A 12749-nucleotide genomic window follows, 5' to 3' on the forward strand; every position below is an offset into this window, starting at 1 on the left:
TGCACATTTGACAAATAAAACTCAAGGAATGTGCAGCATCTGTAGATATTTTACCATTTTATAGAGGACAAAAGGGAAAACAAACTGAATTTAAGTTCTGTAAGTTTCTGCAATAAAATCATATGCATGATTTGTCCATAGCGTAAACACAATCATTCTTATTGAGGAGGGTTTACTGAATAATCTAGGGATTTATGCACAAATAAAGAATGTTTCTACAAAGAAGATCGTTTTTATGCTAAAATCATGCTTAAACTGTGTCCAACATGAATCAGGAAAAGTTTTCAACTAGTGCTGATGTTATAAAGGTACCTGAGGAGTTGTTTGTTTTTAATACTTCATAAATCATCTGTAATTGTGCCATTTGCAGTAATGCTAATTTGCAGACCTGCTGATTCAATAAACACGAAGCTGGACAGAACAGCATAGCACGCTATTTTTAATACTGAAACACTGGATAGATAAACAATTATGGTCAAGAGGATTCTATTATTTGCACTCTATTACTGTATTTCATAACTTGCATTTGAAAATCTGGTTCAAGAGCACTTTCTTTCTTTTTAATCAGAAATTGTGGCTAGAAAAAAAGCAAGAAAATGACATTTCTGTCTCTGAACAAACAGTCTAAAGTGGTGGTAAAGCAAAAGAGAGAGAGAAATAATGAACAAAAGAGAAAGTCTTTCACTCTCTCTCTCTCTCTCTCTCTCTCTCTCTCTCTCTCTCTCTCTCTCTCTGTGTGTGTGTGTGTGTGTGTGTGTGTGTGTTGAAACAGAAGGTCCAGCTGTAGAAAGTGTATTAAAGCTTTGTTCATTGACCCTCTCTGCACTCGAGTTGACAGATCTGAGACGTGCCCACCATCTAAGCTTCTCAATTTCTAGGGACTTCAACTGGAATCTTTCTACTTCCTTAACAGTGTCTCATGTAGCTGTCTTCATACATAGTATCACAGGCATTCAGTGGTGTCCTTGATTATTATATAGCAGTAGAGTTCTCTCCAAAAAGACCGAGCTACAAAGGAGAAAAACAAAAGCTATTTCACGGCAAGGTGGCTCTGAGGCAATATGCTTGATTTGTGTGGACTGTTGTAGGTGTGGTGTGTGTGTAAGAGAGCACATAAACATAGTCTTCCTCTCTAAAATCAGATGGTAGTATAAGAAATATAATTTTGAGACTGTCATCCATCAAACATGGAGGTTGTTCGTCTCATTGAAGGGAAACAAAAAACATGTAGAAACGGTAAGATTTTTGCAGGGATAGGCTTTCCAAAATACTTCGAATCCAATAAGATGCAATATATCATAACAATGCCACAAAACCAATAACAGACCTGACAGATGTGTCAAGAGCGGTTGTGATGTTCTACTGTGACATCTCAGATCGAGTACAGAATGCGCTGCTTGAATTGCAGATTGTGATTTCCTCTCATGGCACTCTATTTAGTTGCATTTACTAGAAAATAGCATCAATCTCAACCCTGATATGTTGTTAGTCTGACTGAAATGATAATTTCATGTTATTCTGACGGAATGCCTGAAATTTCCTGCCGGATCTATGAATCCTGCTCTCATAGAAGCGCTCTGTGAGCTAATATAACTCTTGAAACACATGAAAACAAGCAAATCTGTAAAATTACGTTAAAAAATGGATTGTAGAGCAGTACATGAGGCTATTAAGAATGCTGTATGGTTAAAAAAAGGAAAAAGGTAAAAAAAAAAAAAAAAAGCCTGTATAAATAAGTAGAAAATCACAGCAAAATATTCCACTGCTCCAGGAATTCAATTACTTAATGTAAAACAATAAACCAGCAGTCTAGCTGTTGCTCACTCTCAATGTCTCTCAGACAGTGAATACATTTGACATTTTTATTCTTACTAGTACAAGGAAAATTGTGTCGCTTAGTGTAATTTGTGGCTGTATTCTCTACTCCACAGTATAAAGCTAATGCACTTCACCAGTTTACAAATGCATGAATTGTTGGGGTAAACACAACAGTTGGACTTCAAGTAAATTCGATTTATGTATGACATACATTTGTTTGCATGTAATGCCTGTAAATGGAGCCTCAAGATGAGTACGGCTGAATGCTGTAAAGCTGAATGAATTTCAGTACCATGGACAGCTCAATGCTCACATCTGCAAAACCACTCACCTCCAATATCTGGGCGCAGTTTTTTGTCATACTCCTTTAGTAAGTTGTTTAGTATTTGCGTTGCGTCTGTCTCGTGGGTTTTGGGGGCCAACATTTGATTCACAGTAACGTCATCGTACTCATCATCCTCAGAAGCGGCTGTTTGAGAACTAAAGAAATAAATGAAAATGCATATCGCAGGTCACCATTGGGGTCATTTTCTGTGTATCAATTTGTGTAAAGAGGTCAATAATTAATTGTTTTGAAGATAATATTTGCAATTGGTTTTAAAAATAATTGCAATAAATACATTTAACTACAAGTAGCCTATATCTGTCAGAACTGAACAATTACAGCAATGTGGAATAACAGAAGCTCATTAGTCACCATTTTCAGAGAAAACTTTCTATTTTTTTTTCAGAGCATGGAAGACTGGATAGCAATCAGCCAAAAAAATAAACAATATGGCAGTAGAAACCCTTTCTCAGTTGCACTCATAAAAAAAAAAAAAAAAGACAGTTAAAGGCTGGGTTTCCCAAAGCACTCAGTAGAACTTTATTCACATGTACAGTAGGTACACTGTAAAAAAATATTTTCTTGATTATTTTGTCAAATCAACTTAGATAATTAATGTAGTTCAGATAACAATACTACTTTGGGTTATTGTTTACTAAACTTCATTGTATTAACTCAAATTTGTAATTTCAATGAACTCAAAATTTGAAGCCAACCAGGTAACTTACTTTTTTTTTTTACAGTGTAGTACTTATTCTATACGTCATGTTTCCCAAAAGCATCATTATCCAGGCTGTAATAACCTTCATAAATTAACTATAGCCTCTGATCACATCATTACATGCAACATAAAATGGATATTTCTCTTTTTTCCACATTTTATTAGAGACCAGAGGACTAATTAAATTATATCAATGTATTTTGATCATTGCAAACCATTGTACTGTACACTAAATCTGAAAATAACAACCTCAAAGACCTGAATTTACATGACAACTTTCTAAAGGCCTATTTTGACAAGTTTAAGTAAGTAATTGCAATAAAGAGGCAGTATATTCTTATATTATGAGAGATATTTCCCAAGAAAACCAAGTTAAAATAAATAAAACGTATACATAGAGATTACTATTACTATTAGCCATGTAACCATACCCTCATGTCACGATTCGATCACGATACTGAACTCACAATACGATATTATTGCAATATTCGAAGACATACTGTAAAAGTTTAACAAAAAAATGTACTGTTGATTAAAATGCTAAATTTGGTATTACATTGGGGGTGGAAATGAATAGGCTTGGACTTGGTGCTGGTAAACCAATGCACAGGAAAATGGTGACACCAGAATAAAAATATTCATGATTCTGAAGCTGAAAATACAGAATTACTCTGTAGTCGAATATGCTTGCAATCTGTTACTGACTAGATACATTTAAAGTAATGTAGGCCACTTTTTACTGGTAACATAAGACATTTGGTATTATCAGGACCCACAAATATTCCTCCATTTTATCATTATACATTATATTCAACATTATACATATATCCACAATAGTCTATATATTGTTGCATTTTTGTATTGCAATATATTACTAATTATTATAACTATAAAAATATTCATAATATGTGTTTATTTAGTTAGCATTGTGTCAGTAGAGATAAAACAAAAGACAGATATAAACATGTAATTAAATATTGGTTCTAAATATCAGTTATCTGACACTTAAACATTGAAATAATAGCTAAACTGGTCAAAGAAAAAAAACTTCGTTTGAACTCTACAAATACACAATAAATATATAAAAAAATGTTAACAAAGGACATTTGAGTCTCTTCCTCCTACAAGGGCAGGTTCAAATCTGCTCCAGTAGCCTTGACTGTATCATAACAGAGACATAGTGTCATAATGCAACATGCATGATACACATCGCGTGCAAATTATTCATCACAAGTTGAGCCAATTCCTACCAAAGCCATTATCATTTCTATCATTAATTTAAGAACTTTTTTTAACAACTTTTCAACAAAACAGCACGCAATTTCCACGTTTTCACGCTATTTTCTGGTTAGGAAGACAAACTTTTGGACATACTTAGAAAAGCACCTTTGGAACTGACAGCTCCGGTAACGACGCACACATGCGTTATCTCTACCGTAAAATAACGTGCGATGGTAGTTAAAATGATTTTAAAAACGTAAGTTGCACTGTTATCAGGAAACCCAGCCATTAAAGACCGATCTCATAGATTACTCCCACAGAGATGATGTTTGAAGACATGACAAAAGCGCTGACAGAAAAAACAAGCCATTCGAAGATTGAAATAAATATACACAAAGTCTTCTGAACTTCTTAAATAGCACAAATCAAAAGACTTATTCTTAAACTTAGGTGCTTAGTGCGTGCATCACATCATCATCGCCAGATTGGTGATATATTATGTGGCATCAGGCTAGACTATGCATCAGAAATCTGCAACGGATAAACAGAATTACCCTTATGAACAATTAATTCCTGTCAAGACAAAGAGGGTAGCAACGTCACTTACCATGCACGAAACACTGACAGAAGTAAGAAGTAGAGGAACAATTTGGTGGACATGTTTTAGGTGAGATTGACTCCGTGTTGAATGTGGTACACTGCACGGAGACTCTTCTAAGAAGAAAAAATAGTGACAGAGCTGCAGCCTTTTCTTCCAGGCTCAATTAAAACAGTGGTCTAGGTTATAGTCCAACGGGAACGGTAAGACCTCCTCGGCTTAGTGTCCGGTGCTTAAAGTTCACTTACATTGGCAATTAGCGAGATCAAATAATAGAAGAGCCCCTCCTGCTCCTTGAAGTTGCGCTGCCTTAGATTGCACCACCAGACACACATACTGACGTTCGCACAGAGACAGAGCGCAAACTTCCAAAGTGGACACCTTCAAACCTCTAACGCATCCGTTAGTTTCTTCAAATTACGTCATAAATACAAAGTCTGCTTTCCCAGACGCTTCAGCGGAACTTGACATCCTCTTCGGGTACATCTGATATTTTCAGCGTCAGAATGCTTCGAGGAGAGACATTAAGAAGCGGCTGTTTACAGTATCGCTATCAGAAATGATTACTGCGCGGACTGTGTTCGAAATTAAAATTGGCGCATAATTGCAGCAATTACTTTGCACGTGCATTGATCGCAGTGCGATTAACCCGATAATAGAACAAGATTGAGGGTGAAGGAAATGTCATCATCCAATTTGGAGTCGAATTAATTATCACAGGGTATTATACATTCTCATGTTTCGAGCATAAATAGAAACAGAAATGCAGTTTTTCTGTACTTTGCCATTTTCCGTAGGCTGTTATTGCCAGTGAAATGTTGTTCGTCATTCTTTATTTCTTTCTATTACTATCTGACTCGGATATACATAACTACTGCTGCTAATTTAACGGTTAAAGCTGGAGAAATGTCTATTTGTCCTCGCATTGTAGTGTCTGTATGAGCAGGTGCACATATGCAGTATAATATTTGAGAGACAGCGCCGACATTTATCACCACAGGCAGCTCCCAATCGCCCACGCACTTTGGAAAAAAACAAGCCCCTTTCTCTCTTTGCTCTGCGTGTTGTGAGATTTTCCTGACTTTTCTCTAGAAAGTTCAGTATCTGTGGTACGTTTAAAAAATGCCAAAGGCGAATCTACTTTTGGTTATTTGAAAGAAGTCTTTTGTCATTTTGACAAAGAAATAATCAAATATTAATTTATTTAAAAAAATAAATAAATACATTTAGTTTTGCTCCACCAGCGTCAAACAACGTAATAAAAAAAATAAATAAAAAAAAAATGGCGATTGTTTCAAACAGGTTTCCTCGTACACTCCCCCCGCCCCTCCCCACACACACGCCATTGGTTGAGTCTATGAGGTGCTTGTCGAGATCGAATGTTTGGTAGTACCACATAGCAAACAGCCTAAAACGGCTTTCTTATAATGGCCTCTGAATATAAGATAAAGTATTTTAACATAGAAGAAATTACACACTTTAGCTTCAGTAACACATAAAACTACACGTCGACCGAATTCGCTTTGTTTTCAAGTTTTTATGACGGTATGGTGTCTCCCTTTTTGGGTTGGTGAGAGCATGAACTCAGCCAGTTCAAATGCATGATAGACTATCCTCTTGTGGCTGATTACAGTAATGCAGATTGGAGGTGCAGCACACAGTTAACCACAGCACATACTGTACTAATCCAAACATTGGAAGAGCAAAAAAAAAAAAAGGAGTGCAGCTGAGCTAACCACAAGAAAACTGCACTGTCACAAATTTTGACTCACTAGAATTGAAAATGTAATTTTTGATGTACAATAAAAGTAGTGCAAAACGTTCTAGTGAAAAAAACGTGTTCACTCAAAAAAAATTAGTGAACCATTTTGAGAAAACAAATGCAGAACAAAACCCTGTAAAAGTGAAGTGAATAAAATAAAATAAAAAAGATAGTTAAATGGATGGAAACAAAGACATTAGGACAATGATGATATTACAGTGTACAACTGTTTTAAACACTGCTTTTAAATCATTGCTAGTTTTGACATCTCTATGCTTAAATTGTGGATGGTCAATGTAATTTTTCACTTTTTAAAAATGTATTCCATGTTAACAATAATGCCACCACCACTTTAAATCGTTTTCAGCTGTCATCTCTGCACAATAGATTAAATCAAAATAGTGACATAACCAAACCTTTTTAAAAAAAAAAAATAAATAAAAAAAAAAATGCATTTTCAGCTTTAGGATATGCAATCTATGTTTTTTTCTTAATAATACAATGAAAGCAACTGGGTATCTGTCCACGATACAAACATAAATCTGTAAGGAGATATCTGAGTGACAGCTTCTAAACTACACTAGCGGAATTCCGGTCCGACACCAGGAATAGGATTCCAAGCTCTCACTCTGCCACTCAGGGGATTAAAGGTTTAAAGTCCATTGGCATGCTGTGCATTATTGTGTGAGGAATGAGTTCAGTATATTGGAGTGGCTTACACTTGCCTTACATGTAATAAAATGAAGTAAAGTCTTTCCGTGAGCCCCCAACAACAGTGTGACATGTCAAATTAATGTCAGTGTGAAACAACATAGTTTAACATTCATAAAGCTTACTTAAGAATGGTGACAAAAAATAAATAAAAAAACTGTAAATGGGTAGAATACACAAATTTCATTTGTATATTCTATGTATTTTGTACAGGACATCACACACTGACCGCAGCTGCCAGTGTACAGCAATATGCTAGTATATATCACTCACAATGCAAAAATGCAGTCACTTGGTTGCACTGGTTCTAGTTTAATTTAGTACCATGTATAGGAGTACTTGTTGGAAAAAGCAACTTAAGTGAAGCTAAATCCTTCTCAAACAGATGTGAGCCAGATGTTGCCTGCACACAGGACCAGAGGAAGGATTCCGCATCCTCCCTGCTCCAGGAACTCTGGTCTTGATGTGTGCATGCGTGTTTGCTCGCGCGCGTGTGTGTGTGTTTTGTATAATCCCAGGAGTAATCCCAGGAAGGATCCTTCTTCCAGTTACAGTGGCTTCTGTAGCAACTGTTCCATTAGGAAAACATCATGCTAAGCTTCATGTGCACAGTCTTATTGCTATGATCCTGTGAATATCAGCCATGAACCCAATAAACATAAAACCCCTACAATCTCATCATGGCACATGGTCCAGTGTTAACCAAAGCAAACGAGCAGCATAATATTTTTGATGTAAATAAGATCCTTGTTGATCTTCGTTCCCTTAAATGAGCTCATCTATGTGGGAATATTTCCTTGTAAGGTGATGTCACTAACATTCTAGGTCAGGTTAATTCTAAAGATTGCAATTAAGAAATGTCTTCAAACAGAAGTAATCACAGAACTTGGTCAAGAAACATATCAGGCAGAATTTATTGCTTCAGACATGTATGCTTTGAGGAACAGCTGTACATTTCTGGAAACATCCATTGTTGTAAAAGGGCACATTACTGACTCACTTGAACTCCTTTCATGATTCATTCTCCTATAGGCCTGAGTGGCATACAGAGGATCTGAGCTTAATGGCTCTTGTAGTTAAATGAGCTACACATCATCCATTGGGTCACCTAGGTTTTTTGTGCAGACTCACTTCCATGTAACAAGTTCAGAATAGAATGATTACAGGATAACAACCAAATCTTCCCAAGTCACATTTTCAAAGTAACAAGGTCATTGTTCTCTCCTCCATGTAATTCCCCAAGTAAGTAGCCATGCATTTTGGTTTGAAGGCCAGAGTGTGACATTTTCATTTTAACATGCTTGACTACAGCAGGTTCCACCTTTCTACTACTGTATGTCTGACTTTCCTTCTTTTTTCCTGTCTTTACGTTTTTAGAATCTGAAAAAAATTAATTATTCTATGTAAATGTTTAATTTTTCTATCAGAAATTTTTACCTGATCATTTCACATTAGTCTTGGTAACACACACAAAAAAAATTTATATATATATATATATATATATATATATATATATATATATATATATATATATATATATATATATATATATATATATATATATATATATCGCTAGGTGTCAACATTTAAGGCTTTTGCTGACTCGTTCCAACCTCAAAACCCACTGACCAGTTTACAACACAGAGAAAAGTAAGAAGATGTCTGTCACCTAAACAGCATGAAAAGCCAAGTTAAAAACAATTAACTGTAAAGAAATGGCATATTCTGTCAAAGCCTACAATATTTCACAATACAATCTGCGTTTACACCATCGGCAAGCTAGCTCCCATTCATGTCGCTTTGGCTGCACATTAGAGTAGCGTAGCAGAACCATTTTCAGCTCTTCCTCACTAATGTTAAGCCGTATCTACATTAAAAGCAAAGCATACACAAGCTATGTACAAATGATTTGAAAGTCTTAGCTGCAACCCGACCTTGTTCACCTTGCAGAATATCTAAAGTGTGAAAAGCTGCCTAAGGTGTGCAATTCTATTTAGCTACTTCAAAAAAGCTTAGAAAAAATGACAAATGAAAGTGAAATCAGTAATTGCGGGACATTTCCGAGCACTCGTATGAAGTAATCCCTCTGAAGGCAATGTTTTTAGCATGGCTAAAAACTTAGCATAGCATCTATCTGCCTTACTCCACTGATGCTAAAGCCATTAAACATAAAGAAGAGAAGCCTCAAGTCCATTAATACAAAGCAAGGGTTTCATTATAAGCAATTACCCATTACAACATAGTAGAAAAAGGTTTTTGCATAGCATTTGGCCTTGCTGTACTTCTTTTCAAAAATCATTTTTATTCTGTGATTAATGTTGATGCCAAATGCATTAATTTTTGTTCAGGTCCTTTGGAAACTTTCATGAATGAAATGGCAGCTTGTATGGCACTCATTTCATTGTAAAATGAATGCAATAACCAGTGGAAACCAGGGAAATATAAAATAAGAAGTCAAGGCAAATATGGCAATTATATTCCCATGCAATTTATGATATCAGGAGGGAAATGCAACAAGAGCACTCCTTTTATAGGTTAGCAAAGTGAGAGGTGCAGTAAATGAGTGCTCGCCATCATTTTTTTGCGAGGTTAGCTTGTCACTGGATACTGAAATGGAGAAGAAAAAGAGGCTGTGAAGGGAATGTCGCGGTGGCGTTGGGGTATTTTGTGTGGGTTAAACGGCACCTTTAATCACCGGTTCCCTGTTGAGGTATGTGGCCCAGTAGACCAAGTTAAAAGTCCCAAAGAGGACCGGGAACACTATCCGGGACATCTTGTCAATTTTGCTGACGCTGTTGTACGTCTTTTTGGGGTCCATTGCAGGCTTGGTCTCAGCACTCTTCAACTGAACAGTGGTGCTGTTGGAGATGGTGGAGATAGCCGCATCCTTTGTGATGTTGGGAGTGAAGTTAACTCCGGATGAACAGGCATTGTTTGGCTTCTTGGAGAGCGCCAGTGGGTCTTTTTTCTGTGGTTGAGAAAGGTGAGGAGAAGATATTGTTAGAGTTAGGAGATTTTAAACAAGATTGTCAGTGTAAGAATGAAGCTCCTAACTATCTGTTTGGAGAAAGCCCAGATAATGAACCAGTTTGAAGGTCATAAACTTCTAATTAAAGGTGAAATACAGTCAGGGTTAACAGAGATCTGACTCTGAACATTAAACAATGTCCTCTGCAGGGCCAGAAGAGATTAATTAATAAAGCAACAATATAATAATGGAGTGGTCGAGACTGCAGTTCAGACGGTAGATTGCACTTGAGTATGTGCAGGTGACTTTGAGGCAGTTTTTCCAAGTGAAATGTCATTTAGATTATTACAGTAATCTTCTGTTCTCAATCAGTGAGACATTGGGCAAATGTTCCATCTACAGAAGTTATAATGCTTTTTTAAAGGATTTTTCTCCACAATTAGTATAATTACTTTAGATTGAAGAGAAGTGATTACAGCTCTAAAAATCCTACTGCATATATCCAGCACTTCCAGTGCTTGCAGGTGGGCAGAGGTAATCTGTTACCATGCCAGCTCATAGGGGTGGCAGACAAAAGAATCCAAGTTGCTTCTAGCAACCCAATTTACTATTACTATTCACCTTGATTTAAAGGAACAGAACTTTCAAGCTTAAAAGAGATGCAAAAGCACCATTAAAATAGTCCAATCAAGTCTATGTGCTGTATTACAAGTCTTCTGAAGCCATACAAAAGCTTAGTTAAAGGAATAGACCAAAATTTATGTCAAGTTCATTAGAGAATAGCGATGCCTGATTTGAAAACAAGTCTTTTCAATGAATACTTTGATCCAGTTTACAATACTTGAACTGGATCAAATTGGAAAGATCCATTTTCGAGTTCATCTCACAGATTTTATGATCTGGACATAGCAGTTAACAGCTCACTGGAAAGAAGATTTTGATTGAATATCAACAAAATTGCTGTAAAGAACTCAGAACACTTATACACACATACACTATAATTCAAAAGTTTGGGAGCAGTAATATTTTGAATGAAATTAATACTTTTATTCAGCATGGATATATTAAATTAATCAGAAGTGACAGGAAAGACTAAATATTGTCAAATCAGCATATTCAAATAATTTCTGAAGGATCATCTCAGGTTGCAACCAGGTTCGGTGAGAAGGGGAACAAGATGCTGTGTCTTAGGGTTGGCACTATGGGGAACTCGTGACCAGTATCTGAAGCACGTTTTTAACCACACTTCAATATTCATTGGTGGATGACAGTCAATGACGTCATAAGTGGAAAGCCAGTGAGTATTAAAGGGCACCTGCATTACATGTCATCAACTCTTTTGTATGAAGGAGAAGCCTGAGGCATGGCAATGAGGTGCAGTGTCTCCTCAGGGAACCTGGTTGCATATGCAACCTAAGACATTCCCTTTCGAAGTGGAACTTCGACACTGTGTCTTGGTGTTGATGGCATGGGGAACGAATAACCACTATGCCATGCTGAAGCGATGCCTGCCTCACTAAGCTGTGAAAATCCACAAACACAGTAGGCATAGCATTAAATGACTCTATGAAACTCAGCCGGAGTCAAGAGCACGTCAACCCCAAGGGTGCATCCTATGTGACTTGCAAAAAGCTATATAGTGGCACTACTCCCTAAGCCAATATCCCGAGTACTAGAGGAAAAAAATCCCCAAGCTGCTATGCTCCATAGCAGGAGAAGTCCCAGCTAGTACAACCTTCCTCCCTCCCTTGCGGGACAGGCCTCAGCCCAAATCCCCAAGAGCAGAGCTATTAGGGGAGATACACAACATAGCATCAGCTGTGTTGTAATATGCCTCGCCATCACCTTAGGAATATTGCCTGAGAGGCTCTTAAGGAGCAGCGTACCAAAGTAAGCATGCAGTGTGCTAAAAACCTTGGTCATTATGGCCCCAGCATTGACAAGGAGTGGAACTAGGTGTTTTTGTAAGATGTAGCCCAACTCCATAATGCCCAAGCTACAACATTCAGTAATGACACCAAACCAAGGAGGAGCATACGTCCCTATCATTATTCAGGACAGGAGGAAAAAAAAAAGAAGCACATATTGCAGTTTGCCCATTAACTCTCATTCAACAAGCTCTATACCCAAAGGCAGCTGCAGGGTATAGCTTAGACCCTACTTCACCATACATCTACCATACATCACTGGGGGAGAGCAGCTCATACCCTGACTTGAGTAAAGGCACTTCACACAAGAAATGTTACAGCTAGCGCTTCACTTCTTTCTTTTTTTTGTGTGTGTGTTTGTGGGGGGGGGGGGGGGTAAACTGTAATATGCAACAAGGAGGTATATAAGATATATAAGATAACAAGGAGGGATGCCCCGCAGACGATCTACCTCTACTTTTCAACATTCTCAACACAGATCATACTAAAAAGGCCTTCAAGACTCAACAGTAGTTGGGGAGGGAGGTAAACAAAGTAGGGGGACACTCTACTGTCCACTAGGGGTGCAACGGATCAAAAAACCCACGGTTCGGATCGTTTCTCGGATCAGAGTCACGGATCGGATCATTTTTCGGATCAGCAAAAAAAAGACAAGACAAATAAACATAAGTTTTGTCTTTTTGTTTATTAACACTTT

General features: G+C 37.1%; 2 protein-coding genes across 3 annotated transcripts in view; both read right to left on the bottom strand.

Moving 5' to 3' along the window:
* LOC137010923 (gamma-aminobutyric acid receptor subunit gamma-3) overlaps positions 1-4745 on the bottom strand; it is a 148955-nt gene extending 144210 nt beyond the window's left edge. For both annotated transcript variants that reach the window (XM_067373379.1, XM_067373378.1), the window contains exons 1-2: positions 4693-4745; positions 2150-2298 (exon numbers count right to left, since the gene is read on the bottom strand). In XM_067373379.1, the coding sequence (XP_067229480.1) occupies positions 2150-2298; positions 4693-4745 (202 nt within the window). The remainder of the gene's footprint in view (positions 1-2149; positions 2299-4692) is intronic.
* A 5085-nt stretch (positions 4746-9830) lies between these two features.
* The window catches only part of gabra5 (gamma-aminobutyric acid type A receptor subunit alpha5), a 34743-nt gene continuing 31824 nt past the window's right edge, over positions 9831-12749 (bottom strand). Inside the window, exon 11 of the mRNA XM_067374831.1 lies at positions 9831-10124. Within this exon, the coding sequence (XP_067230932.1) occupies positions 9831-10124 (294 nt within the window). The remainder of the gene's footprint in view (positions 10125-12749) is intronic.

Source organism: Chanodichthys erythropterus, chromosome 21, assembly GCF_024489055.1.
Source record: "Chanodichthys erythropterus isolate Z2021 chromosome 21, ASM2448905v1, whole genome shotgun sequence".
NCBI classification, from domain to species: Eukaryota; Metazoa; Chordata; class Actinopteri; order Cypriniformes; family Xenocyprididae; genus Chanodichthys; species Chanodichthys erythropterus.